Consider the following 27,312-nt stretch of genomic DNA (forward strand, 5'->3'; position numbering starts at 1 on the left):
TGTTTTATTTTGATAAATTAAAAATAATTAGAAAAAGAGAAATTATAATAATTGTACGTATTGCTAAATATTTGATTGAAAGACGAATTAGAGAGGCGCGTAAGAATTATCCTTTTGAAATATTGATCATTTTGAACGCTTCTTTAATTTGAATTTTATATTTGTGTGTTACAGTATCATCGTAGCTACGTGAAGAACTCCGCCTGTTGCGCATCGGATTAATTGGTAAGTCGGAATTTTTTTTTCACTAACAAGGCAACGAATCTAATACGATTAATCAAAAATATAGAGCAAATATATCTCGGTGCATGTCGAATTATGACAATAAATTATAGTATAAATTTATTATTACATCTCGTAGATATACGTTGCCTTAAAATGGATGGGCTACAACTAATTATGGCAAATATTTAATCTTGGTCAATTGTTTATTGATGTATTGTGCGATCGTGCTTGAGGAAATACTCGCACACTTCGCACACATAAGAGCTCGCAAAGAGCTCATTATCGTTGAATTACGTTGACAAACCTTCGCGTTCTGTATAAATAATTTTTTAATAAAATTTTAAATCCTAAATTAAATATTATATTGAGTCAGAATTTTATTTCGCGAATTTAAGTTAGTAAATTACACGGTAAGTTAAATTTTCGAATTTTTTTTTTACGTAGGTCAATTCTACTTACAATTAGAGCAATACATTTTTGAAAAACACAAAAAAATAAAAAATTGGACAAAAATTATGTCTAGATATAATAAAAAAGTAGAAACTTGCACATTGTTTCCTCGTAGTTTTTAATTGTGCAAGTAGAAACTTGCACATTGCTTCCTCATAGTTCCTAAGTGTGCAAGTTTTTATTTTATTCGAGGTATAATTATCGGTATTTATTTGTTTTGGCTTCCTCATAGAGGAAGCTTTGTTAGCAAAGGTTCTGATTTCACACTTAACTCTTTTGGGGACTGCGTAAATAATTATATACATTCACTAAAAAATACTAAAAATACTTGTCCACTTAAAAACTAAAACAATACTTTATCGATAAAAAAAATCAGCCCAATATTATAAATATTTGAGATAGCGATTTATTTTTAATTCTATTATATTTTCCAGTCTTTTCTACCCCTATTTCATATATAATTGGTTGAAATTTGGTTGATCAGATCAAGTTTTATAAAGCTTCTATGTATGTACAAATTCTTCGAAATTTCAAATGTGTGTAATACGAGATCTGATCAATCAAATTTTAATGAATTATATATGAAATATAGGGGTAGAAAAAACTGGAAAACATAATAAAATTAAAAATAAATCGCTATCTCAAATATTGAGAAAGCGGCAGCGTAAAACACATTTTTCAAAAAAAGGAAAATCTGCATAAAATCTATACCGGTAGACCGATTTCAATAAAATTTGAGGAGGACATACTTTCTATAATACTCTATTTGTGTGCAAAAATTCAAACTGGTATCTAAAAAATTGTAGAAGTAGATGCGTGTACAAAAATCCGTACACACACACACACACACACATACATACATACTTCCGGACATTTTTTACTAATATGATTTTTCGACATTTTAGAACATTCTAAACCTATTTCCATCAAAATCTCGAAAAAAAAATTTTTCACCATTACAAAGCTTCCTCTATGAGGAAGCAAAAGTAAAGTAAGGATTTTTAAAATATAAAATTTTTATTTAGATCTTTTATAAAATTATTTTTGTATTATTTTTTTTTTGAACAAAAGAAAAAAGTGTAAGATATTGTGTAAAAATAAAATAAATAAACAAATAAAAATTTCTGTAGATAGGGAAAAATTATGAATTAGGATTTGTGTTATTTATACTCTTCTATTTCTTTTCATATGTACTTTAGCCAAGATTAAATATATTATAAAAATCGATGCAAGGAAGCAATATATAGATATATATGTGAAAAGGATAAGAAATATATTTTGGTTTTATTATGCAATTTATTTTAACAAAGCACAAATTTCACCCTAATTTCTAGTAGCCGAATTTATAAATGTTTTAACAAGAAATTTTACTTATAATTTTCATCGATTTAAGACAAAACTGGATAATAGCATCCACACTGTTGAAAATGATTCCGATTCATGGCATACATTAAGCGCACTATCGAATAATTGCATTACTGACATAAATGCAGCATAGTTTCGCTAAAATTAAACAGTCAGCAAACTTAATAAATTGTTATCAGAGATGTGCAGACTTTGTAAAACGTTTTCAACTTCCTGTCATATCACTTATGCATATTACTTACATACGAAATACATCATTAACACAAATTATAACGTTAGTTTCTTAAATATATATATATATATATATATATATATATATATGAAAACATTATATTACACATTACATCATAAAAAAATAATTTTTGATCTTTCAAACTAAAAGATCTGTCATTATCATATCAATTCCATGATGACTTTTTTTTTAAAGCGCGCCAATATTTCTATTATTTTATTGTTTTCCATTTTAATGTATTTGCTGTACTTTGTCATGCCTATTATTATTATTTTTTCTACATTATTTATTACAATATAAAAGTGAAGCATTCATTAAAGATCCAGCAAACCCCATTCGTCATACATTGGAATTCTCCTCATCATCAATTTTTTATAACTCTCGCTCTTTAGACCCGGACTTGAAAAAGTATCAGGATTCATGATCTCATTCAAATCTTTCGCCTCAGTCTTACAGCACAGCACTAGCTGTAAAACTGAAAAGGATGATATCATTCCATAACTGGCTCTTCGTTTTAGGGTAGCTTTCAGTTCTTTCATGGTGGGTGGCTGCGTCTTGCAGCCCAGTTGCTTCATAGTCGCCGACAGTACGCCAAGATATTCATATAATAAAACATCTCTCTTGTTTTCAATAACATCCGGGGAAGGACTTGTATTGAAAAAATATTGAAGATCGATTGCCGGCGATGCGTAGACACACCCTTGGAAATCCACCTGTAATGTCAAACAAACTCTGTCGCTCCGTGCCCCCCGCGAAAGAAGTGGGACTCGTGTTTAGGAAGTCGCGGCGAGAAAGTTGAGAGTTCGCGCGAATGACACCGGCAGACAGGGGGCGGATGTAACTGAATATGATCAAACTGGATTTATGCGTTATTCATTCACAATATACTGCAGTTTCAAGTATCTCATATTAGAGCGCTGCCTCTTTGTCTTGATCGCTAAAGTCGATATTGCGAATCATTATTAAAATGCGTTAACATATACCGTATACTTTTCGAAATATTATATATTTGTGTCTTATTTATTTTGTTAATCTTTATGTAAATTTATTTTGCATTTAACTGCAACTTGCATTGCATTCAACTACAAAAATGATAATAAAAATTCAGAAATATAGATAATTAACACAAAGTGACCAAACGATGCTATACCTATTTATATTTAATTTATGCTCACGATGCTTTACATTTTTCAAAATTAACCTTTTAAGATATAGTTTTAAAGTAAATACGCTGTTTTTCAACAATATAAATTATGTCATTACATGCAGGTACAAATTAGATTTCACGAATTTCGTCATTCGATCTTAAATTTTAATCGTGATTATAATAATAAATAAATCAATAAGCTTGTATTCAAAGGAAATACATGATCTTTTTTACAATGTGGTGGTACTTACACAAATGTGCTGAACAGGTTTGCCATCATTGTCATATTTGAACAACATATTGTTTACCCAGAAATCGCCGTGATTAATAACATTGAATTCATCCTCGCACAACTTGGATGCATCATCTATTCCTATTTTGTATGCGTGGTCGGTGAGTTTAGCAATTTTTTCCGAGTATCTAATAAATAAAAGTCACATAAACATGGAATTCTATAAAATTATGGAAAAATCATAAATATCTGCTGTATATTCTAAACAACAATTTGTGTTTCTATATGTATTTGCCAGTTTCTGCTTATTATGTTTATTTAATGTTATCTTAAACATTTTTTAAAAGATCGAATTAGATTAATAAATATTGCGTTTATTCATGTAAATCTTACTTTTTCATTCCTGGCCAATTTGCAACTTCATCTGCTAAAGCTTTAATACTCATAACGAAAAAAGTTTGCAGTTCTGGCGGCCACTGATCGTTAAATATTCCTTTCGTATACATCTCTTTTTGCTTTGGTTCCTAGATATTAAAATATTTTTATCAAAGAACATTGATATTCATTCATTTAATTACAAAATTTAGTAAATAAGTTTGTAGTGTGGACGGGAAATTTGGAACATATATACATGAAGTTGTAGAAAAAAATCTACGACATTAATTTCAATAACGTGTGATTCCTTAACAAATTTAGAGAACATTTTTTTTGGAAGATAGTTACAAGGAGGACTATTTGTTACAATTTCTTAATGTAAATTTCAATATAAATTACAAATTACGATTTCGTAAATGTAGAAGGACTTACTGCTTACAATAAGCTAAAAACAAGCGAGTCACGCGTAGTGATTTACCTTCTCGCATATGGCTACAGAAGCTGCGTGAAACCTGGCTAGTCCGTCAAGCGCCAATATGGTATGAGCTAGGTCAAGACCAGACATACGATCGGCCATGCGAAAGCCGAGAGGCGCGAGATCCTCGATCACCAGAAGCGTTGGATTTTTATTTTGCACGTAAAGACCCTTCCCGCTTAAGCGATGCTCTGGCCCTAACAACTTATTCATTTTATCCAAGGTATCTGACATCATCAATATCTCGATGTCAAAGATGCCTGATAATTCGACCTGTAAAAAGTTTATTTAAGAAATAAAATCTTTTAAAATCAAACAAACATGCAATTAGTTTTGTGATGTAAGGGTTTAAATAAAAAGTTTAGGTTTCTCAGAAATGACAAATAAATAATAATTCTATTCCGCAAATCAAAATTGATTTTAAAATGACTGAAGCATATACTTTTCTTCTAAATGTATATGTGCCTCTTTGAACTTGATAAAAATAATTTTATTTTCAATCACTGATTGCCTAAAAAATAATTGTCCTGACCTTTTGTTGATTAGAAATCTACTTCGAAGTAGTAGAATCTGCCACTTAATTTGATTTATTTGTATTAGAAATATTATATTAGTTGAATTAACTTACAAGGTCCTGACGAATGCCTTCAGCTATAGGCGAAATTTTGAAAATGATTGATTTCTTCTCCGTAATTTTACTGTCGTCTTGGTCACGCGAAAATTCGGCAGTAACCCTAAACATGTCGCTTGAGTAGTTGTCACCCTTAGCCGTGGCCGGTTTCGAGAATATATCGGTCACCTGAATCGAGTTGTCGCCTTCCGACTTTCGCAGGATCTTCTCTACGAAGCATAGATTCAGCCATGCCGGTGTCTTTAGGGCCATTTCTGAAATTGGAACTGGAATTGGAATTTGAGAATTTTCCCGACAAATCATTGTTCTTCCCGCCGTGTCACGATACGCGAAAACGATTCTTTATACGATAACTTATTGTTCGCAGCGAGATTTATCACGTTTTCTTTGTGTCCCTTTTTAACCAGCTCCCTCCCACTCATTCCGGCCTTTCCACCCTTTCCTTCGTCGCGCCTCTCCTTTCGCCGTTTTTTTCCCCGCCCGTTTTACCGTCGTTTTTTTCTTCATATCCGTCAATATTCAAGACGGGCGCGCATTCTCCTATACGTTTGAGTTAAGAGCTGTTTCAATTAAGAGCGCAATGGGAAGCCGGTTTTCCCTTTTCCTTTTTTGGTCAACGGCATACGTACATTCCGCGTTGAGATCCCGTCGATCCCGTGATCGAGTTGCGGTATTTGCGAGAAATTTACGACGCGTCTGGCGCGCCGCGATCGCGTACGTAAGTATATAATACTTGTGGTCGAATGACATCGGCCACCTTGATGAGTTTTCTCAGAAGTGTTTTCCGCGGTTTTTTCAGAATCAATTCTGTCCATTATTAGATGGACGTTTAATGACTGAACTTATGTGTGTGTGTGAGGAACACATATAATTTTAATAATATATATAAATAATTTATAGCAAATATATAATATAAATCACAATGAAAATGGTTTACTAATCAAGTGCCAGAAATGCAAATAAATGACAAAACTTTTTATTCTTTAATCGACTTCAAATAAATTTTATTTTAATTAAATTATGATACATCTTAATTGCAATGATTAATGTAATAAATTGATTCAAATGGATTTAAGAGAATTTTGATAAAATAGATGGTAACATTTAAAAAATGCATATAATTATATACAAATCCTATACTACATAAATATGTATCGATACATTTAATTGCGTAATACCTCTTTCTTTAGTTATACTATTTTTTCACATTATATAACTTTAACATGCTAACATTAATCATTACGAAAACAAAAACAACGAGATAAGATTAAAGTTGAATACTATTCATTTGACGTAATAATTGCTCAAGCAAGTACGTATAATCGCTTATGTCATGCTTAGATAAAGCATAACATGTGATTTATATATACACTTGCAGTAAAGTCACTACGCTATTGAAGAATATGAACGTCTCAATTTCTCAATTGAAAGCAATTGTGAAGATGCCAAGCAAGGTCGAAGATGACAAAGATATCAACTAAACTAGTATTTGACATCAACTATTAAATATATCAATAAAAAATATCGATGCAATTGACGTCAATTCAACTAATAATTTCTGGCTGGATTGTCAATCTTAAAAAGCGTATAACAATTAATATTGCATTGAGAAATTGAAATGATATTTGTTATGGCTTATCTTCTTTAATTTAAAAAGTAAAGAGGAGAAGTGATCATTTGTGTTAGACAGATATATTCGATTTATATTAGATATTTAATTTCTACATTATTACATTTTATAAAGTATAAGATTGTTTAAAGATATGGAAAATTATTTATTCGTTCTAAAATATTGTCTATGTGAGATAGAGAAATATCTCATAAGAACTTATAATCGCGTTCATAATGTTTGCGCATTATGTATGTTTACAACTTAAACTCTTCTTCTCTCAAACTCACGCGACTTATGCAATTTACACGGAATAAACTTCAGATTCTCCCACTGGATGTAGCATTTTTGTAAAATCATATTTTCTTAAATTATATTAAAGTATATTACATTATGTGTCATATAATTTATTCATTTGTTTTTTATTCTTATTTATTCATATTTACTTAATACGCGCATATTATTGCATTATTAACAAAGAGAGTTGATCTCATATTTTTTAAATATAATACGGTATAAGTGAGTTCACTATAACTATACATGTTTTACAAAACTTTATCTAAAATTTTTATTAATAAATTCCGACTGAATATCAGTTTGAGGTAAACAGAGCGTTGATAATAATCGATACACTGACCTGTAAATTGCTTCAACTTTGGTCGTTTATTTCACTTAAATGCTCACTTCACTGTGTCGTTTCGTAAAGCCAGCCGCGAAGTGATACACGCGCAGAACGCAGAAGACTATAGCTACCTCGGTGCATTTTTTTATACTCTCGAATGAAATTGCGAGTCTACGTATGTTTTCATTCGGCACTGCAGATGATTGTCACGAACACGACATATGATCTACTTTGTCACCATTTATATTTATATACCGTCGGACTTCCTGATTTATTCTTAGATAACTGAGACTTGGCCCAACATTAAACACATGTCGATTTATCTCTCAATAAACCAATAGACGCTAAATGAGATAACAAAGCGATGATGACACTCGTGTGATCATGAACTGAATACGACAAAGAGTTAGAAGCAGTAGAAGCGAGCATTTATCATCCTAGAATTGAGACAAGAGAGAGGGGGGGGGTCTTGTTTCATTATCCCGGCCAAACGTTAAAGGAAATTATAAATGAGTATATATTGTAGGTATATGCATGAATGTGTGAAAATATGTAATATATTAAGGCAGAAAGATTTCAGAAGAATGCATGAATTAAATTCATCAGATTTTTTGCACAGAAAAAAAAGTTTACCTTTTGTTAAAGTAACTTTTTGTAAAACTTTTGCTACTGTTGCTAAATAGCTCTCGCTGCAAGAAAAGTTAGTTATTCCTATTTTATAATTAAATTTGCTACAATAGCTAATCTTGTGAGGATGTACGATTTCCAAAATTAATTCATGCATTATTCGTTGCCGTCCATAATACCGTCATCCTATAAACTTGAATAATTTTTCAGAACGGCGAGAATATAGTGGGATTATTTACGAAGGTCGTCTATCATGGAGTGTTATCACGGGATATGAATATGTGATATATTTTAAGGGAAAAAAATCTCCGCGGATTTCATACTCTGCGTCAATATATATATGCATCTCGGTCAATGTACATATTGTTTTTTTATTGAATAGATGAAGCGAAACAACACTTCATCAACGTACTGATAATTGAAGTGGCAAATGCATTATTTGCTTATTGTTATTATATATTTTTGCCTGCATGTACATTTCATTTATTACAGAATTGTGTATATTTCGCATTATTGTTCTCTTAAAATATTTTTTATTTCTCTTCGATTTCATGCCTAAGAAGTAAAAATATATGAATTGTCTACTGATCTCTCAAATCACATAAAAAAATTTTTATATATTTTTTATTAATTTTCATCCACATGGTAACTACTTTTTTTATAACATATGCGTCTCTAACATTTTTCTACTTAACTTAGTTCACTATACTGTTAATAATGTAGCTCAGATTGAAATAATCATAATAATATTAATCAAATTTTGACATTTATAATTTTATGATGATTATTACGAAAATAGTTTAACGAAATTAGTAAATTTGGAACTGAGATATAAAAAGTTGATAACAAATGTTAACTATCGTGAGAATTTCCGGTACATAATCATAAGTGCGTGAAGCACGCATATATGTTACTATAAAAAATAAGAAACACAGTTCGTGCGTACTTAAAATATAATATAATATGAAAAAAGCAAATAACACGAAAGTAAATTATGAGGAAAAGAAGTTAAATATTTCTCCTAAAATATATTTCTGCAATGTTTATTCACCTCCTTCACTACACGATCCGATTCACCATGAGGTAGCAGGAAATCCTCAGGATTATACAGCGCGTAGGCGGCGGAAGTCCGTCAGGTCAGGTCAGGATATCAAGAAAAGTCGTGTGAATTTTCACGCAACAAGGAACAGGGACCGTACTACGCCTTACTCGTATTATGAAACTTACATTCAATATGCGAGAAAATCAATACCAAAACCCAGTCTTTTTTATTATTGATTTATTAATTTGCTAACGTGCTTAGTCACGTATGTACAATACATACGTTGCTATATATACCAATCGCGCATTGGAGTAATAAAAAAAATTTTATTATGATGCAGTAACTCAGATAGCCAAGCGTGATAGAGCATAATATATTGAGCAAACTAATGCATTGCATGTCTTTTTTCATATATTTGCTGTAAATTTGCTGACATCGAAATATGTGATTCTCTTCCGTGTTATGTTTACGATTTTTTGGTTCTCTCTTTCGCCAGGTTCACAATTTTTTTTGGTTTTTTTACCGAAGAAAATCAAAAAATCGCGGACATAGCACGGAAGAGAACCACAAAATCGTGAACATTACCTACAGGATTCGGTAACAGACAGAATCGTGTTCATGACCGCTCTGGCGCTTTCAGGTTTCTCGCTCTTCTCTCCGGTTGAAACTTGAAACAGAAGCACAGAACAGAGACAAGACAAATGTTGTGGTACTATCACGTGTATTGTACATACATACATGCAATAAGTAACGAATGAAGACCTTTTAATATTTTAAGTGTCAAACAATTATTCTGCCGTTTTTACCTTGGATATTTCGACAAAAAGAAAGACATTACTTCGCTTCCTTATTATTTACTGATAACGCACCGAGGTTATTTGGTATTATAAATTACGTTAGAATAAATTGTAGACAAAATATACTTTAATTACTTAATTTAGAAACAAATATTGTCGTAAAGGTGAACGGAGCACATATATCGACGCATTTCGCGAAGCACAGATATTTCCACAAAGAAAGAAATGGACATTGCCAGCCCTACTCCTCAAGATCTGCAGACGAAGCTTTACTTCCTGGTGGAACAGCTGCAGCACATGGCTGGCGAATTACCGCCGAAGTATCAGATGCGATTGCCTTACGAATTGTTATCTGGCTTGGCGAACTCGTTGTTGAACGACACCATCTTTGAGATAGTGAAGGGTTTGATGGAGATACAGCACGTCACCGAAAAGCATCTGTTCCAACAGCGACTACAGCTTTTGAATCAACAGAAGATCGAGTGCCAGGAAGCGTTGTCGGCGACGATGACGGACGAAGAGCTAGCCTCGATGAAAGTAGCGCTGTACAAGAAGCACAAGGAGGAGTTGAAGCAAATGGACATGAAATTGGTCCTGCAGCTAGATCAAAAGGTAGCTGATCAGCAAAGCATATTGGAAAAGGCTGGAGTGCCTGGATTCTATGTGACGAATAATCCAGTGGAGATTCAAGTGCAGATGAGGCTGTGCGACTTCATAATCAGGCTCAGTAAGATGGATATACCAACTTGACACGAATACAAAATTATCTTTTATATATAATTCTCATTTATTCAGTCATATTTATCACATACAGATAGCAATTACGTCATTCTTTTATTATAAATTATTATACTTGTCATTAATTAGTTATATATTTAACATTAAATTTTTAAGGGGCTGAATCTATTGAAGGCTGTAATGTTTTATATTGTAAATTGTTTTATTTTTAAACCAAGATTTTCTTACATACAATGTAATGTTACAAACATTGTTGTATTAAAAAGTATTATCACTAAAATTTACTTCTGCTAATTAAAAGTACAACAGATTAGCAATATGTACAATAGTTTCTTCGGAATGGAAAAATATTTTCATAGTTACATAGATATTATACATGAATTATTCAAGGAGAAAAATAAATTTTTACCAAGAAGAAACACAAGTCTTGAGAAAAGTAAAAGATATATTTTCCTTATATGTATATTTCTATTTATACGTTATAACGGCATTTATACATAATAAAGTATGATGATCCATTCTTATAAAATAATGTAACAAAAAATCTTTCCTTTTTCAAGATATCAACAAAAGGTGAACAGTTTTCTCTTAAGTATAATTATCTCTCTCTCCCTTTCTTATTTTGTATACTAGTTTATATATACACATTTCCAGACCAATTCATTCGATTACATCTGTATCACTTAGAAATAGGAAACTTTTAAGTGTGTTTAAAAAAAAAAAAACATTAAATATGAATCGAATAATTGCAAATAATAAAATTTAAGATGTCAATGAGATACATATGATCAATTTAAAAAATGCTTTTAATACAAAGGTCAATTATTTAAATAAATCATTTTGTTTGTTAAATATATAAATTACCTTTTCAATTATATCATAGATTTTATGTACAAGAATCAACATACGAAATAAGATATTTTGTCAGTAAAATATTCTTGCATTTAGTACGTACTATTTGTATAATAAAGTGATACAGCAGATCAATAACAATAGTATTGATCATGGTAAAGATAATTCATATATAATTCATATACAAACATATCTGTATCCATTTCGGAATCATCCACTTTGTATATTATTTTACGCGAATGTTGGCTGTGCGGACGAGACATGATCAGTGATTGGTTTAGCGGATCGAAGAGAGTCGGTTATCGTGAAACATATGCGATAAACGTCATCGTACGTCGAAGCAAAATGCACTTCTAGACCGTCTGTAATATATTTAGGTAGATCGTTGAAATCTTTCTTGTTCTCATCGGGCAAAATTATGCATTTAACATCAACTCGCTTCGCCTAAAAGTAAAAGTGTAGTTTAATAATCTTGTACCTTGAACAACAAAGCAATTATTTTACAACTCTATACTACTTAATTACGTTTCTCTGAAAGGTATTATAAACATTGACTCAAATGCACGCTTTGGTGATAAACAATTTAATAAAATTAGTATATTAAACTATGTAATGTTACGTAATAATAGCAGAGAGAAACTTATTTAAATTAAGACTAGTAGGGGTTGGGATTAAAACAAGATTACGTTTATACTTACCGCAATAACTTTCTCTTTGATACCGCCGACAGGAAGTACCTTGCCCATGAGACTTAATTCGCCCGTCATTGCTACGTCTTGCCTGATCGCTTGATTTTTAGCTAGGGACAACAACGCGGTAGCGATCGTCACACCTGCGCTAGGTCCGTCTTTCGGGGTCGCTCCTTCAGGCACGTGTATATGCAGGTGGGAATCGTACAGAAATGTATTCGATGAATCCTCCCGTTTCAGGTAATTCCTCGCCACAGTCATCGCGATATGTATGGACTCTTTCATCACGTCACCCAGATGACCGGTGACCTCGAAAGTACCCTCGGATTTTTTGCCACCGGTCGGTTTTCTGATGGTACTTTCGATGAATAGCGTGGAACCGCCCATGGCGGTCCACGCCAGTCCCATCACAACGCCAGGAGGCGTAATTTCGTACATCCTGTCGTGCGTGAATACAGGCTTGCCCACAAAATCCTGTAAATTATCCGCGGTGACGTCAACTTTGTCGGCTTCCTTCTTGACAACTTTGAACGCCACTTTCCTGTGCACCTTCTCTATATGTTTCTGCAGACTTCTCACCCCGGATTCTCGGCAATAAGATTTGATTAACGTTGTGAGCGCATTGTCTTGTATGTTGATTTGTTCCTTGCTGAGACCAGACTCGGTTCTAGCTTGTGGAACCAAGTACTGTTTCGCGATGGCGAGCTTTTCTTCGGCAACGTAACCGGACATGTCTATCATCTCCATACGATCTCTTAGTGGTTCCGGAATAGTGTCTATTACATTTGCCGTGCAAATGAATAGCACTTTCGATAAATCTACTGGAACATCTAAATAGTGGTCCAGGAAGTTTGCATTCTGTTCTGGATCCAGCATTTCGAGAAGAGCAGACGCTGGATCTCCTTGGTGTCCCCTAAAATATTACAGATAATATTGTAGAGGATGCAAAAGTCCAAAAAATATATAAAAATATCAAAATTTTGTAATTCGCAGATAGTCTCTAAATTTTTTGTAATCTCCGAGACATTGTATATTTTTTATATATAATACAATGTTTATAAAGATTACATACTTGCCGATTTTGTCGATTTCATCTATCAGAATCAACGGATTCTCAGTTTTGGTCTTTTTTAAGCACTGAATGACTTTGCCTGGCATGGCTCCCACATATGTTCTCCTGTGCCCTTTAATCTCAGCTACGTCTGTCATTCCACCGACGCTAAACCTAAAATATTCTCTGTTCAAAGCGCGAGAGATCGATTTAGCTATTGAAGTCTTGCCGACCCCAGGCGGCCCATAGAAACACAATATTTTTCCTTGCGTACTGCCTTTCAGTTGACTAACGGCAATAAATTCTGTAATTAAAAGCATAATATACAATGTGAAAAGCAGTTATTATTTAAATAATATCTATAGGTATATGAGCGCTTTTGTGTACCAAGTATTCTTTTCTTTATATCGTCCATTCCGTAGTGGTCCTCATCCAAAATTTTGACGGCATCTTGAAGATTTAGAGTCTCTGTACTTGTCACACCCCATGGCATAGACGTAAGCCAGTCGAGATAATTTCTCGTAACACTAAGAAATACAAAATTTATATGAAATTTATATAAATCACATATGTAATACGTATACTTAATATTATTCGATACACACTTGAATTCGCTACTATGACTTTCTAAAAAGGAAAGTTTATTCAATTCCTCTTCCAAGACATCCATGACTGGTTTAGGAACTGTCTTTTGTCTTATTCTTTCCCTGTACTTTTCTTCTATCGCATCTTTGTCATCTTTTTCCAGCCCTAACTCTTTCTTAATAACTTTCAATTGTTCGTGAAGAATATATTTTCTATGTTGTTGTTTTACTTTCTCCTCAACCTCTCTGCCAATTTTTTGCTGCAGCTTACTTAATTCGTATTCTTTTTTCAAAAGTGCAAGCGACAACCTCAGTCTTTTTAGAATCTACGAATAAAATATTATATTTTCATATTTTCTACGGAATCCTATATGATGTACATGATACAATGCAACGCACGATGTACTTACGTCCATTTCTTCTAAAACTTGCTGCAATTCCTGTGCATCCGCTCCAGTTAAGGCAGCACCTAAATCACTGAGGTAAACCGGGTTATCCACAACTCTTTGTCCCTGATGCAGCATTTGTTGCAGAGATTCGCGATACAAAGGATTCATGCTAATTATGTCTCGGATTGTTTTGATGAGTTCTTGCGTCAATGCCTGTTTAGAAAATATTTCTGACAGTGAAATTAGTTTCCGGCATTGTAATATATAGTATCATATAACACAAGGTACATTCAAATTAACTGTTTTTATATACATATTTCTCATAAAAAAGTTTGCTTGATTATAATTTTTACTACTACAATCGCATAGTGTCTCCAAAATCTCAACTCAAATCTCGATATATATTAATGTTTATATATCAAAGTATATATGTATATATGCATACATATCCACATTTATAAATGTTTTATCTAACTTGCTTATTGACTTTTGAAAAACAAAAATAGTATTATTTTCAATATAGTGATACTGTGAATCCTTCATTATTATTTTATTTGTTACCTTGATCTCCTCATTTTGCTTAAACTTTTCATGTGTGACATTTACAACTTCCACCATTAGTACAGGTTGACTACCGGACAGGGGGATTGATGAATCCAATGGTTTCTCCGTACTCTTCTCGGGTGAATCTATCGGCAGCTTTATTTCCGTAGAGCCCGCTTCACTGACCTTTTCTGTTCTCTCAGTTCGGTCTGTAACTCGATTCTCTGCCTTTTTACGCAAAGATCTCCGGTTTACCTTGCCACTGGTCATTGTCTCGTCTACAGGGACGGTAATTGTGGTATTTAATAGTGGAAACGTCAGTTTCATCTCTGTGTAAAGAGTAGGCAGGGCGATATTTAAATAGAATAACCGAAAAACAGAGCCACGCCAAGTTGAACAAAAAAATTTTAATCTTAATCGATCAACGAAACACTAAATTTCTATAAAGTGTTATTTTATTACAACGTGAAAATAGAAAATACATTCCTTACCGTGTTCCACCTTTGGAGTGGCGTCCTCAAAAATTTGGTTAACAATCTTGATTCTTCTGTGTGCCATAATCACCAATCTTAACCGGTTTCCCAGATCCTGTACCTCGTGTACTTGGGCAAAAGTTCCAATCGGATAAATTTCATCCAAGCTTTGAACGACATCAGCTTCATTCCTGTATAAATGAAAAAAATTACATTATTATTATTTTGCATTATATCTACCATTTGGATAATTGTTAGTTTTGACACGCTTTTTATATTCAGTAAATTAATACTGGAAAATGATTTGGTAGAACTTACTCTTCGGATTTCTTCAAGAAGACTCCCACGTAAGGCTGATTTAACTTTATCTTTCTACGTATTAAATCTATCAGAACTGGATTGCTAATCTCAATTAGCTTAATAAACCTGGGAAACACTGGATTTCTGTTGATCGCAATGACCGGTACGTGAGGCCATACCTCAGGTACCACTACGGTTGCAGGCAGAGAGGCGGGATAATCTCCAGATTGTTCTCCATTGCCATCACTAAACAACATGGATATATACTTATAAAACAAAAACTGTAGTTTCACACAGAAGTAGCGTCATATATAATATAATTTATCACAGCTATTATATAAAATGATACTTATAATAACACAGATAGTATAAAAATATCAATATCAAGAATAATAGAGATAAAAGTACAGCGAAAGTAACAAATAACTATTGCTAAATTACAAAGCAAATAAATTACAGAGAGAGCCAGTTTGTTACGTTCACAAACTAGAAAAAAAAGAAGAAGATTATTCGAGTTTGAAAAAGTCAGGCGAGTTAAGGGATAAAACAGAAGTTAATCAACAAAATTATATGGAAACTAGTCAAATTGATTAGGGGAAAAGGAAGAGAATTACTCGAGTTTGAAAAAGTCAAGTAAGAGTGTTGAGGGAAAAAATACAAGTTAATTAAGATCATACGGGGGAAAACTGATGAAATTCAAATAAATAAACTCAGTTTACCTCGGGGGGTCTCGATCGGAGTACTTTTTCGCCGTGAAAAATCTCACCGATGTGATCGCGGGGTGAACCCGGGCGATCCTCAGCAATCCCGACCTGTGACCGGGGTATTCGATCCGCGTTAGCCGCGGTCTGACGCAAATCGGCGACGGTGCGGGGCGATTTGAGGCAGCCGACCGGTCGCCGCGGAAGGAGCGCGCGATCACGCCGCGCTGCCTCAATATCAGCGGCAGCTTGGCATTTATCGCTGTCACGAGTCGCATGGTTCTCCGAAGCCGTCGCGAATTCTCATAAACTCCGGTCCCGTCCCCGCTACTCGCGTGAGAATCGCCGAAAATGAGAAGGGAAATAGAGCGAGAGGTTATGGCACCGCGCGAATGCGTAACTTAAACCCTAACCTAATCCAGCGTAATCCTAAAACGCAATTCAACGCAATTCAACGTGATCGTAACCAATCGTAACCACGGACTTTTATATACCAAGGACTGCTCAGCATAAAATATGGTGGCGAAGTGAGAGTGGTGGAAACTTGGAAAACAGTAGAAATGAATAGAAAGCGGTAGAAGTTTGTGGTCGTAAAAACTAACTTATTGGATTATTATGAATATTATGATCATCTATCACCTATTCTGATCTATTTTTCCTCTTGACCGTACGCGCTATGCGTTAGAAATGACGCTGAAATGAGCCCAGATACACATTTGATTTCAATTTCTTGAACGAAGACGCGTATAATCGACAAGCACAAAAGGTGCGGATGGAAAAGAGGCCGAGACTTTGAAAAGAAAGAATGAAGTAATAAAGTATCAAAGAAAATATTATTTAAGATAAGAAGATCCAGATTGTTGTCATCAACGATAATTGTCATTTAATATTTTGCGTGCTTTTCGATCCTTTATTTTTTAAAGAAAATGTCTAATATGTATGCGCTATATTTGTATATTCATCACAAAATGCTTGTCTATCGTAATTTCTTATTATTGTACGATAAGGTTTAGAAAAAAAATTATTCCACGCTGAGCAATGTTGTTTAATTAATTGTTACTTATATTTCTAAAGCCCGGTGTCCACGATGCAAGTTTCGGTTTAAGCCAATCAACTTGCAGCTCTTACAGAAAAGCAGCAGTTTCATTGGCTTAATAAACCGAAACTTGGACACAGTTCTTGCATCGTGGACACCGGGCTTATACCTAACTGCTGTCATTTTTTATACTCTCTATTGAATTGTTAGAAACAACATTTGTTCAATGCGAAGGAGATATTTCATCTTTTTTTTTTTTTTTAATTTCATGCAGATATAGCCAGCTATTTGTTCGATAATGGATAAGGGTGTCCGTGATAGACAAATAAGTCAAAAATTCTTGATTCCGCAACCTCTGAGTGGTGATAACCGTTCCAATTACAAAATACCTCAATCTGTTGCAAAGACGAAGAATAATGAGGAAAGTAACGAGAGCAATGTTATTGATTATAAAAATATTTCACTCACTATGACAGGTAAATTCTTATCCCAGCCATATTTGCATTGTTTTTTTTTATTATCAAAAGATTCTGTGCGACATAAATTTTATTATTTCTTTACAGGAGAAATAAGTTCAGGTTATATACACAGAAACAGTTTAACGCAAAAGCAGCCTAATATCACTTTTATAGAGGACACGGAAGATGATGATGAACAGTTTATCTTAAATATGAAAACGATTATTGACAAAAATTATAAAACGTAACGATAATCAACAATTAATTTAAATATAGATTATAATTGCTTATAGATTTACTTTTCCGTTCAAGTTGATATTCTCTGTTATGAGTAGGCAGGACAAGGAAAATGTTAGCCTAAGAGATTTGCAAAGCAAATCTTATTTGTCGAGAAAGAAGAAGTGTGTGTTCAGCGACGAGGATCAAACTCTGATGAAACGATTTAAAAGATCGGTGGACGAAAGTAAAGCTTCGAGCGCGGCTTCACGAAAGTCTTCGCAGTCATCTAATAAGCAAGTTGTTTCTGTTAGCAATCACGGTTGCTCGACAATCGATACCCCACAGACGACGCCGATCGTTCAACACAACGATAACGATATGAATTTCGGGTATATATAATTTAGATATATATTATTTCAAATTGTGGGGTAACTAATCGATCGGTCGGTTGAATTGACCGTATCATTTTCAGAGGCAACACAAACGAAATGTTTTTTCACGCAGCTTCGACTATGCGGAATAATGACCAACGGCTCGCACCAGGAAGCGCGCAAACTGTCGAAATAGTAGAATTCGAGAAGATAATTTATCACGAGATGTACTTATTCACGCCTCCCCAGAGAGACGACTCGTAATCCATAAAATGTCTCGATAGTTTATGTAAATTGAAAATAATCTTGTAGTTTATTTGTAACGTATATGCGTTTTATCAATTATTATAGTATTAAAATTATATATATAAGCTATATATATATATATATATATATATATATATTTATTTCTTATAAAAAAGTCTTATCATTTAAATGAATTACAAATTAAATACATAAGCTACATGTTCTTCAAAGTTTTTAGAATTCTGATTCTATTAAATGTATAATATCGATCCGAAAATAAACAATCGTAAAGAAAAATTGTTTAAATTTACAATATACATAATTATATTATATAAAATTATGATAATTTCAATTATATAATTTAAATTATTATAATATGTAATTAGATATATTTTGTTACACAATATTGCAGTCGGATATAATTTTTAACATGCGATCGCGTTTGTCGTGGAATTTAAATGTTGCCGCGAGGCAGTGACGAAGTTCTCGCCAGATGACGCGAAAATTGCCGTACCATAACCTATCCTGACCTATCCAACAAGCTTTCAAAAACGTAAAGAGATTATACGAGTATTTAAAATGATTATTTTTACGCAAATTTAACTTAATGTTTGCATAATTTGCCACGGTATTATTGAATGGGCTGATCCAGCACTGAAGCCTTACAGTTACAGTTGACATTCAGAGCAGGAACCAGGAACGATGAGTGAATTTAAATTACATCATTTAATAGTGCAGTTGATTGAATTGTTAGGGTAAGCGGCAACGTTTATACTTCGTAATTTGCAAGACGTTGCAATTACGTTTAAATGAATCAGGTTTAAATAAATCTGAGAACTTTTGCGAGAAACGTTATCGCGACAAATACACGTAAATGTTGTTTTCCTAGCTCGGAATCTGCTCCGGAGAGACACTTGGAGAAGCTGCAAAAGGAAAGCTTGACGGCGAATGTGCTAAATGTCGTTGCTCCTCACAGCTGTATCCAGCATCTCGCCAAGATTTCGTCACAGCCCGAATTATTTCTACAGAAGTACGAGGAACTAAAGTCGAAAAAGTTAGTGAGCCAATGTAATGTAGACGTTATAGATGGCATTTGTGTGGAAGGAACAAGGAAGGACAAGAAAATATGTATTTTTTCAGAGTAGATTTGTTGGGTCTGTTTGTGCAGACTCTAGAATTGATATCCAAAGATGAGGAGTTGAAGAAGTACTTGTCGAGATCTGTACCAAGGGCAACTGCTAGTTCCCTGAGGGATCCGACCATTACGCAGGAAGATTTGCCAAAGGTAATAATATGTACAAGTTCGTGATATTTTTGTAAAATTTGTCTCAATTATAGTACTTCAATTAATTGTTTTATTTTTTTTTACATGATATACACTTGCATATAATACGTTTAATTTTTCAAATATTTGATAGATTTGCAAAACTGTAATTAAAGCTGCTGAAGGGGGAAAGAAATTAAACCAGCAAGTTTCGATCGGTAAGAAAAATGATGGTACCTTAGTGAAGCATAATTGGGTTATGGAACGTCCACGTATAACTTGGGATTTTCACAGCGACGCCACTGTAGCACATTATCAAAGTTTGTAAACAATTTTTTCTGCGAAATGCAAGATTGGGAAACTATAAAAAAAACTTGCGTGTCTGAAATAATTAAATATTTATAGAGGTTGTGCCAATTGTATCTCAGGAGTCAATACTTCTTTGGGATATTTTGTATTGCTTGAAAGGAATAGATGGATCGTATATCGTTTCAGAACCATTAACGAGTCCTTATGCTGTTAAAACTTTCAATATATCACCGGATGTTGGTAAGGAATGCAGAAAGACTATTAGAAATTTTAATCTGAAGCAATAATCATTACAAAGTTGAAGTTAAATGTTTTGAATTTTGTTTTTAGGTGTATCATTTAAGCAATTAGCGCAACAGATATTACCGTTAGCCTCATACTACTCTATGACAGTGAGATTTGTTGAAGAAAAAGTTTCGCCGGACGACGGACAAGTCAATCATGCTCTGAGAGGAGCTATACGATCTCTGCTGAAAGATTACTTGGTATAATAAATTACAATTTATAATGATACAATTTATAATTTAATATAATTTGAAAATATGTTTATGTTTCTTAGTACATTTCTTAATGCAGTTTTTTAAAACATTGTTTTAAATATTGATTTTATACGCTGTGTTTCAGCTCTTCGTCGTGCAACTCGAGACAGAACACATTCACGGTAAACTAAGTTTGCAGAAGCTATGGTTTTATATCCAGCCTACCATGCTTACGATGTCCATACTTTCTCAAGTTACATCCACAATATGTAAGGTTAGTCTAAAAAACACCAGTTAATAGTAATTAAATAGGTCTGATTACATTTAATTTTAGATATACATAGAAAGAATTAGAATTATAATATTTATGATGTAAAATATTTGATTCTAGGCAAATGCTAGAGGGGGCAAAGTATTGAGCCTTCTGCATGAGCAAACATTGAACAATGTTAGTGGTGAAGCAAAGTCTAAAGAACTGTGTTTATATCTGATGCAAGCGGCGAGCATGCCATATATGCAAATTTTAGAAAAATGGGTTTATAAAGGAGTGATATGCGATCCATATCAGGAAGTTGGTATCAAGTTAATTTTAATTTTATATGTTATAAATGGCACATTCATACTTATTCATTTATCAGTTCTTTGTAGAGGATAACGAATTGATTCAAAGGAAAGAACTTCCCGTAGATTATTCTGCAGATTATTGGGAAAAGAGATACACTATGCGACTAGAAAGGATACCTGTATTTTTGAATGAACATGCACAGACTATACTTAGAACAGGAAAATATTTTAATGTGATTAGGCAGTGCGGTATGTTTTACATACAATAGCATATTTATTATATTGTTAAAAAGTAAAATGAGTGTCGCTTTATGTAATAAGTATTAATCATATCTTTGATTAGGTTGCAAATTATCAAATTATTTTAATAAATTTAGGTAAAACAGTGCAGTGGGGAAAACAAGAACCATTAAGCTATCAGTATCAAGGGCAAAAATATATAGCTGCTATCGATAGAGCATATTCAGAGGCTGCCAGAAAATTATTAGAGGTACTCGTTAAGGAAAATGATCTGATGGGTAGACTGCGTAGTGTGAAAAGTTACTTTCTTCTTGCCCAAGGAGATTTTGTGGTAAGCTTGGTTTTTATACGTTGTTAAACATCAGCTTTACTCTTATTATTTAAAATTATTATTAGATATTTACTTAAATCATGCCTTTGGGTGAAAAGTTTTATAAAAATTATTTTAAATAGTTAATATTGATTTTGCCTCTTTTTTTATAAAGTATAATCTACACATTAAGAATGATCTATATTTCTTGTATCTTTACTCTGTTCCAAACTCATGTTCTCATTTTCTCCTAAAAGTCATTATCTTCGATTTGTCCATATTTGAAATTAAATTTCTTTTCTCCAAAAATCTAGAGAAGTGTCTTAGGATTTCCCAAAATTTTTATTAATCTTATATGATGATATTTGTCTAATTTTAGGTACAATTTATGAATCTGTGTGAGGCCGAACTGAACAAGAGTATGTATGACATCGTTCTTCATCGTTTAGCATCTCTTCTCGAAGTTGCCTTGCGAATGTCCACTGCGGATTCAGATCCCTATAAAGACGATCTGAAACCGGAATTACTTCCATATGATCTGCAGTATCAAATGTTTAAAATACTCTCCATCCAAACTAGAGACGAGAAAGGTATATGCCATTAAAAGAGTATCATACTTATCCAATTGTACCTTAAAGGAAATTAATAACGAGAATTAATCTCCCTTGCAGAATACTGTTTCCAAGCGGGTAAAATTTTGACTGGTTTGGAAGCTTTTGTCTTTAATTACGATGTTAAATGGCCAGTTTCTCTAATCATTAATAGAAAGGCCATAGCTTGTTATCAAATGTTGTTTAGACATCTGTTTTATTGTAAATATGTTGAGAGGCTTTTGTGCAGGTAAATTACTTTGTTTCAACAGAGCGTATGCTTTATATCCATAAATTTTATATCTGATGGATTTTAGAGTGTGGATCAGCAACAAAATAGCGAAGACTTTCACGCACGAAGTGGCTATGGCTTACAGAAAGGCATTTTCATTGCGGCAGAGAATGCTTGATTGTATACAACATTTGGAGTACTATATGATGGTAGAAGTCGTGGAACCAAATTGGTTAAAATTCATAAATAAGATGAACAAGGTGATAATATTTATATCCAAATATATACCTATATATTTATATATACCTATTTATGCAATATATATACCTATTTGATAAATGAATACCAGGTTAGTAATGTTGATGACGTGCTGAGCGTGCATCAAGATTTGCAAGCCAGTTATCTGAAGGAATGTATGTTAACGGATCCCGATCTTCTTGGCTGTATCACCGGTATATGCGCCATATGCATAGAATTCTGCAATTTTATGCAGGTAAATTCTTTTGTGTTCCGTTACTTATTTTTTTCTAATAATTATCTAATTCGCATGCATGTACAAAATTACGTACAACAATCTCTTCCTCTAAGTTGCGACCATTGTTTGAATTGGATTCGTGTTACATCGCTTCACTTATTATTACATAATAAATTTCTGAATATACTAATAAATACTTTAAGTCTCATGTTCTTTCCCTTCTGTAATAATTTAATGCAAAATATTTATATTAACAATGCAATTTAATTAAATCTTTTCCTTGAGTAGTATTTGATTTAAAGCTATTTTTTTAAAAAAAGAAGATTATATTTAAAATAAAATAAATAACGTTTAATAAATAAATGGTAAGAATATATAACGGGAAAGAGAACTACGGAGTTGTGAGAGTTTGATATATTAAGTTTTAATATTCTGCTGATGTTAAGCGTATGAGCCGATACTACATTGATGCTGAATTGACATCCATGATCGGTACCTGTCAGGAAGATATCTATGAATATGAGGTATATTTTTACAAAGCTTTAAGCTCGCCCGAATGTATCTCTGTAGTCCTAGAATCATGAAGCATTTCTTTGCAGACGAAGCATCTTTTCATATTATTATATCGTTAAGAACATGTGACTGATATATATATATATATATTATTCCCAACTTGCATGGCGTGGAATTTATATTTTACAAATATTAAGGTCTAACATGTATGTACAGAGATGTTTTGCATTTTAATATTTAGGGAACACACTTTTATATTGCATTATATTGTTCTTAATTCATATAGGAAGAATTAAAGGCTTCTTTGCATCTCTGTATAAGATTGTACTTGGATGTTATGTAATTGTGTCATATTTTAAATTTTTATTGTGTAAATGTAAGTAAATAATATAAAAGTCTGCTAATATACTCATTCTATAAAGATGTAGCTGAAGATGAAGTAAGTATAAAAATCAGGAATGAAGCAGTATATTTGTATATATATAATGTTGTGTGGATTGCAGTTTTCTGATGTCTAAAATATTCTTCGGTTATAAAATTTGTGTCTTGATTAAAAAATCACAAGTTACCTTCTCCTATTTTTAGAGTGAGCAAGAGTTATTTTATTTATTACAAATTTAAAAAAATATAATTGTAGACTTTATTAGCTTTCAATTTGTGGAATGATAATTTCTTGATATTTTTTTAAGAGTATGAACTTAAAGAATATTTAAGCGATATGTATTTACGGTGTATTCATAGAAGATATCCATATGTATTGTAAAAATTGCAATTTTTATTTATATATATTTTTAAATATGATTTTGAAAATACGTATTATTAGCAAGCTATTTTTTATGTATTTTTCGGTATTTTTACAACATACGTTTTGTACAATGCAACATTATTGTATCTTGAACATTTGCTATTTTATTACTTGGTCAAATAATAAATACCTAATCATAATAAAATAATATTTAAATTAAAAATTTACATATCTAAAAAAAATATTTAAGTGTTATTATAAGTGTAAATTATCCTCTACAATTATAATAATATATATCATTATTTATATTTAGTTTCAAAAGAAGAAAATCATAAAAGGCATGGTGATAATAATTTATCGCTGCATTATTATATATCATTATTTAAATAAGACTTTATATCATTATGTATCACATTTCTATTACTTAAAAAAAATGCTTTTTAACTTTAATTTATGTAACATACATGTACACGCTTATAATATATTAATTGACTGTATTTTTTCATAGATTGAGAACAGTTCTACAGCGAAAGATGGAACAGGAAGTTTCGAAGAAACAATCGTATCATTAGATGAAAGATTTACTAAAGTATTGACACGACTTCTAGATCGAATTTGTGATTTGGGTTGTGATAATAACAATGAGAAATTACTTAATGTGTTATGTCGGTAAGAATTCTATTTATATAATTTTTATGCATCCTTCTTTTTTTCACACAATTGATATAAAATTATATATTAATTTATTTTTAAATTATTTATGTTTGAATTAGACTTGACTTCAACATGTTTTACACCGACATACTAATACGTCGAGGGAAAGAAAAGACCGTCACGCAGCAAGATATATCTGGCTAGTAATATATGATTTCTCATTTATGCGTACATGCACATGCAGACGTTGTACGCATGTACGCATGAAAGATAGAGATGATATAAATTTCAACAAAATTTACTACAATCTATTTTTTGTTCGTATAAATTATATATAAAAAAATCTCATTATAAATAGATCTGAAAAAGTTATATTATAAATAGACCTCACATAATCATTAAAGATTTACTTAGAGTTACACAAAAATTATATATACAAATTATAAAATAATAATTTTAAAAAATGTATTGTAAAAACATTCGTTATATATTATATAAATCGTGCAGGGTCTGATGCACCTGGGAAAAAGCTAACGATAAATCGTAATCTTAATTTGAAGTTGGCGCTAATTTCAATTATATAAATCGTGCATCGATACATCCAGACATTTGTATATCGTGTAATATTTAGATAAATTTACTTCGATTAGGATTGTATTGAATTTAATGATAAAATTTACACGTAGCTAACAAAGTTAAACCGCTTATAATAAAATTAACATATACTTGGCAGTATTGTTTGATATTATAATTTATAAAACTAAGTTTTGTGTAGTTCTATGCAGTAATCTATCTAAAAAGGGTAAGACATTTTATAAGTCTGTTAAGCAATTGAATATGTAAAGAATGAATTTAAACATCTCATGTATACATGTTAATGTTTTTTATATATATTAACTTTTCAAATACACACGTATCAACTTTCTCTCACGAATTCCATTATATTTTTTATATTACATTTTATATTATCGATTGTGAGTTTTTTAAAATCGTATTCTCAAAGCAACTTAACTTCCATCGCCGCCAATTGCTCCCACAGCTTGGTCAACTCCATCATTATCTTCTCATTATCCAATACTTGATTCTTATCCAATTTAATCTGTTCAGCATGCTTCATTATATTAGGATCAATTCTCAAGATGGCCCAATATTTATCGTGATTTACAGATTTACAGACTCGCTACGAGCTAGTTGTATTTGTCATTTACGCTATCGTACTGCTTGACGTTGACACGTATGTATACAGGGATTAAATACACATGTGTCAACGAGATTCTTTTTAATTCCGAGATATTTAAATCCGTGCACGCAATGTTGTGTTGTGGCATATATGAGCTGCGGTCCGATTCACGCTGACAGTGTTGTAAGCTCTATCATCGTTTGATGTGCAACGAAGACAGAATGATGCTTACAACTGTGTGAGCGTGAATCGGATCGCAGCTATGGTAAGTCGCTCGTGACGTTAAATCGCGCGTGTCAACGACACTGCGAATTAATGCGGTTTTGATGAGGCAGGCGGTATGTTCAAGATTGCCTTAAAACTTCGCTATCATTTCCGTAGCGAGTATAAAGCCGAAATTATAACCGGGAATAAATTTTCATTAGAGCCATCTTGGAATTGAGATGGTATTCGGCGGATAGCTTATATTTACGAGCAAATGTGGACCGCTAGACTTTATTGCTTCTCTCGCCGCGACTTTAATTCGCGATTCCTATAGGGATAACTATAATAGATATGCGTAAATAGCTGTAAATATATACTTGTATCTAAATAAATTTAAGACTTGTCCGCGCGCGCGCGCGTTAAAAATCTCTTTATTAATTTCAAGTCCGTCTCTTATCGGTGCGCGGTTCGGTATCTCGTTCACGCGTTTGATCCGCTTTCGGACATTATACAATTTATGATACATACATATCTCGCATGAGAAACCTCCTGGTTTCAAGTTTCGCGTGCTATAATATAATGCGGGATAACGATGAAACGCAGACGAAAGATTGCTTAGCGATATTTATATTCAGAGTGGTCCGCAGCGAGAGACTAGTCTAGGATCTAGACTCTAGATCAACGTGTCTCGGCATCCAGCCATTCACTTATGCGATAATCAGGGCACGTCTGCGGGTGCGCTGGTCCCGTAGTGCAACGAACTTTCGAAGAAGTGCTATTTCGTGCATTTCCATACATGCATATCATTACTGAGTTTCGTAATCGTGCGTTTTACAACAAACGGAAGTCCGCGCGCGAATCGAATTGCGTTCATGATGATCGTTTTACAATTCTTTTGCGAGCTGGTTGTTAGACAAATGCGTGTATTACTTACGACATATAACGTGAGCACGCGCTTTTTTTTTGCCAAATAGCAAATGTAGCAATTTGCATCAACCATATTTTCAGAATACACATATATGAACATACTTTCGTAAAATTTTAATGACGTCTGTGCTTTTTGCCTCGGGACGG

General features: G+C 32.7%; 6 protein-coding genes across 13 annotated transcripts in view; 4 read left to right on the forward strand and 2 right to left on the reverse strand.

The window, feature by feature from the left end:
* The window catches only part of LOC143893154 (uncharacterized), a 104,154-nt gene that overhangs the window by 941 nt on the left and 75,901 nt on the right, over positions 1 to 27,312 (forward strand). Inside the window, exon 2 of the mRNA XM_077398181.1 lies at positions 175 to 225. The gene's annotated coding sequence lies outside the window, so the exon portion shown is untranslated. The remainder of the gene's footprint in view (positions 1 to 174; positions 226 to 27,312) is intronic.
* Positions 1,952 to 7,767, reverse strand: LOC143893170 (uncharacterized). Of its 3 annotated transcripts, none has more exons than XM_077398234.1 (6): positions 7,379 to 7,767; positions 5,130 to 5,386; positions 4,505 to 4,774; positions 4,045 to 4,175; positions 3,671 to 3,839; positions 1,952 to 2,985 (listed from the first exon to the last, which is right to left on the reverse strand). In XM_077398234.1, exons 2-6 carry the CDS (start codon positions 5,382 to 5,384, stop codon positions 2,587 to 2,589), a joined length of 1,224 nt encoding a protein of 407 aa, XP_077254360.1. In that variant the 5' UTR covers positions 5,385 to 5,386; positions 7,379 to 7,767; the 3' UTR covers positions 1,952 to 2,586. The 3 variants fall into 3 exon arrangements, with proteins under 3 accessions (XP_077254360.1, XP_077254361.1, XP_077254362.1); XM_077398235.1 differs by lacking the exon at positions 7,379 to 7,767 and adding an exon at positions 5,762 to 5,874; XM_077398236.1 differs by lacking the exon at positions 7,379 to 7,767 and adding an exon at positions 5,622 to 5,724.
* On the forward strand, positions 9,090 to 10,596 carry Gdl (gonadal protein gdl). Of its 3 annotated transcripts, none has more exons than XM_077398259.1 (2): positions 9,090 to 9,905; positions 9,994 to 10,596. In XM_077398259.1, exon 2 carries the CDS (start codon positions 10,055 to 10,057, stop codon positions 10,577 to 10,579), a length of 525 nt encoding a protein of 174 aa, XP_077254385.1. In that variant the 5' UTR covers positions 9,090 to 9,905; positions 9,994 to 10,054; the 3' UTR covers positions 10,580 to 10,596. The 3 variants fall into 3 exon arrangements, with proteins under 3 accessions (XP_077254385.1, XP_077254386.1, XP_077254384.1); XM_077398260.1 differs by having other exon boundaries at positions 9,090 to 9,753; XM_077398258.1 differs by having other exon boundaries at positions 9,091 to 9,913.
* Positions 10,995 to 16,570, reverse strand: Lon (lon protease homolog, mitochondrial). Of its 2 annotated transcripts, none has more exons than XM_077398178.1 (10): positions 16,168 to 16,570; positions 15,467 to 15,694; positions 15,167 to 15,339; positions 14,694 to 14,953; positions 14,154 to 14,345; positions 13,765 to 14,069; positions 13,547 to 13,686; positions 13,181 to 13,463; positions 12,118 to 13,021; positions 10,995 to 11,863 (listed from the first exon to the last, which is right to left on the reverse strand). In XM_077398178.1, exons 1-10 carry the CDS (start codon positions 16,425 to 16,427, stop codon positions 11,651 to 11,653), a joined length of 2,958 nt encoding a protein of 985 aa, XP_077254304.1. In that variant the 5' UTR covers positions 16,428 to 16,570; the 3' UTR covers positions 10,995 to 11,650. The 2 variants fall into 2 exon arrangements, with proteins under 2 accessions (XP_077254304.1, XP_077254303.1); XM_077398177.1 differs by having other exon boundaries at positions 14,694 to 15,004.
* On the forward strand, positions 16,569 to 18,765 carry LOC143893180 (uncharacterized). Of its 2 annotated transcripts, none has more exons than XM_077398255.1 (5): positions 16,569 to 16,915; positions 17,460 to 17,661; positions 17,749 to 17,887; positions 17,979 to 18,251; positions 18,335 to 18,765. In XM_077398255.1, the coding sequence occupies exons 2-5, from the start codon at positions 17,484 to 17,486 to the stop codon at positions 18,495 to 18,497; spliced, it is 753 nt and encodes a 250-aa protein (XP_077254381.1). In that variant the 5' UTR covers positions 16,569 to 16,915; positions 17,460 to 17,483; the 3' UTR covers positions 18,498 to 18,765. The 2 variants fall into 2 exon arrangements, with proteins under 2 accessions (XP_077254381.1, XP_077254379.1); XM_077398253.1 differs by having other exon boundaries at positions 16,570 to 16,959.
* LOC143893159 (gamma-tubulin complex component 2) lies at positions 18,985 to 25,762 on the forward strand. Of its 2 annotated transcripts, XM_077398203.1 has the most exons (17): positions 18,985 to 19,234; positions 19,369 to 19,533; positions 19,620 to 19,764; positions 19,898 to 20,063; positions 20,149 to 20,292; positions 20,383 to 20,537; positions 20,677 to 20,805; positions 20,923 to 21,102; positions 21,170 to 21,344; positions 21,473 to 21,666; positions 22,025 to 22,235; positions 22,317 to 22,485; positions 22,553 to 22,727; positions 22,817 to 22,960; positions 23,389 to 23,466; positions 24,709 to 24,869; positions 24,974 to 25,762. In XM_077398203.1, the coding sequence occupies exons 1-17, from the start codon at positions 19,182 to 19,184 to the stop codon at positions 25,056 to 25,058; spliced, it is 2,529 nt and encodes an 842-aa protein (XP_077254329.1). In that variant the 5' UTR covers positions 18,985 to 19,181; the 3' UTR covers positions 25,059 to 25,762. The 2 variants fall into 2 exon arrangements, with proteins under 2 accessions (XP_077254329.1, XP_077254330.1); XM_077398204.1 differs by lacking the exon at positions 23,389 to 23,466.

The sequence above is a fragment of the Temnothorax americanus genome, unplaced genomic scaffold, assembly GCF_048541705.1.
Source record: "Temnothorax americanus isolate GAGA-0224 unplaced genomic scaffold, ASM4854170v1 Scaffold12, whole genome shotgun sequence".
Taxonomy (NCBI): Eukaryota; Metazoa; Arthropoda; class Insecta; order Hymenoptera; family Formicidae; genus Temnothorax; species Temnothorax americanus.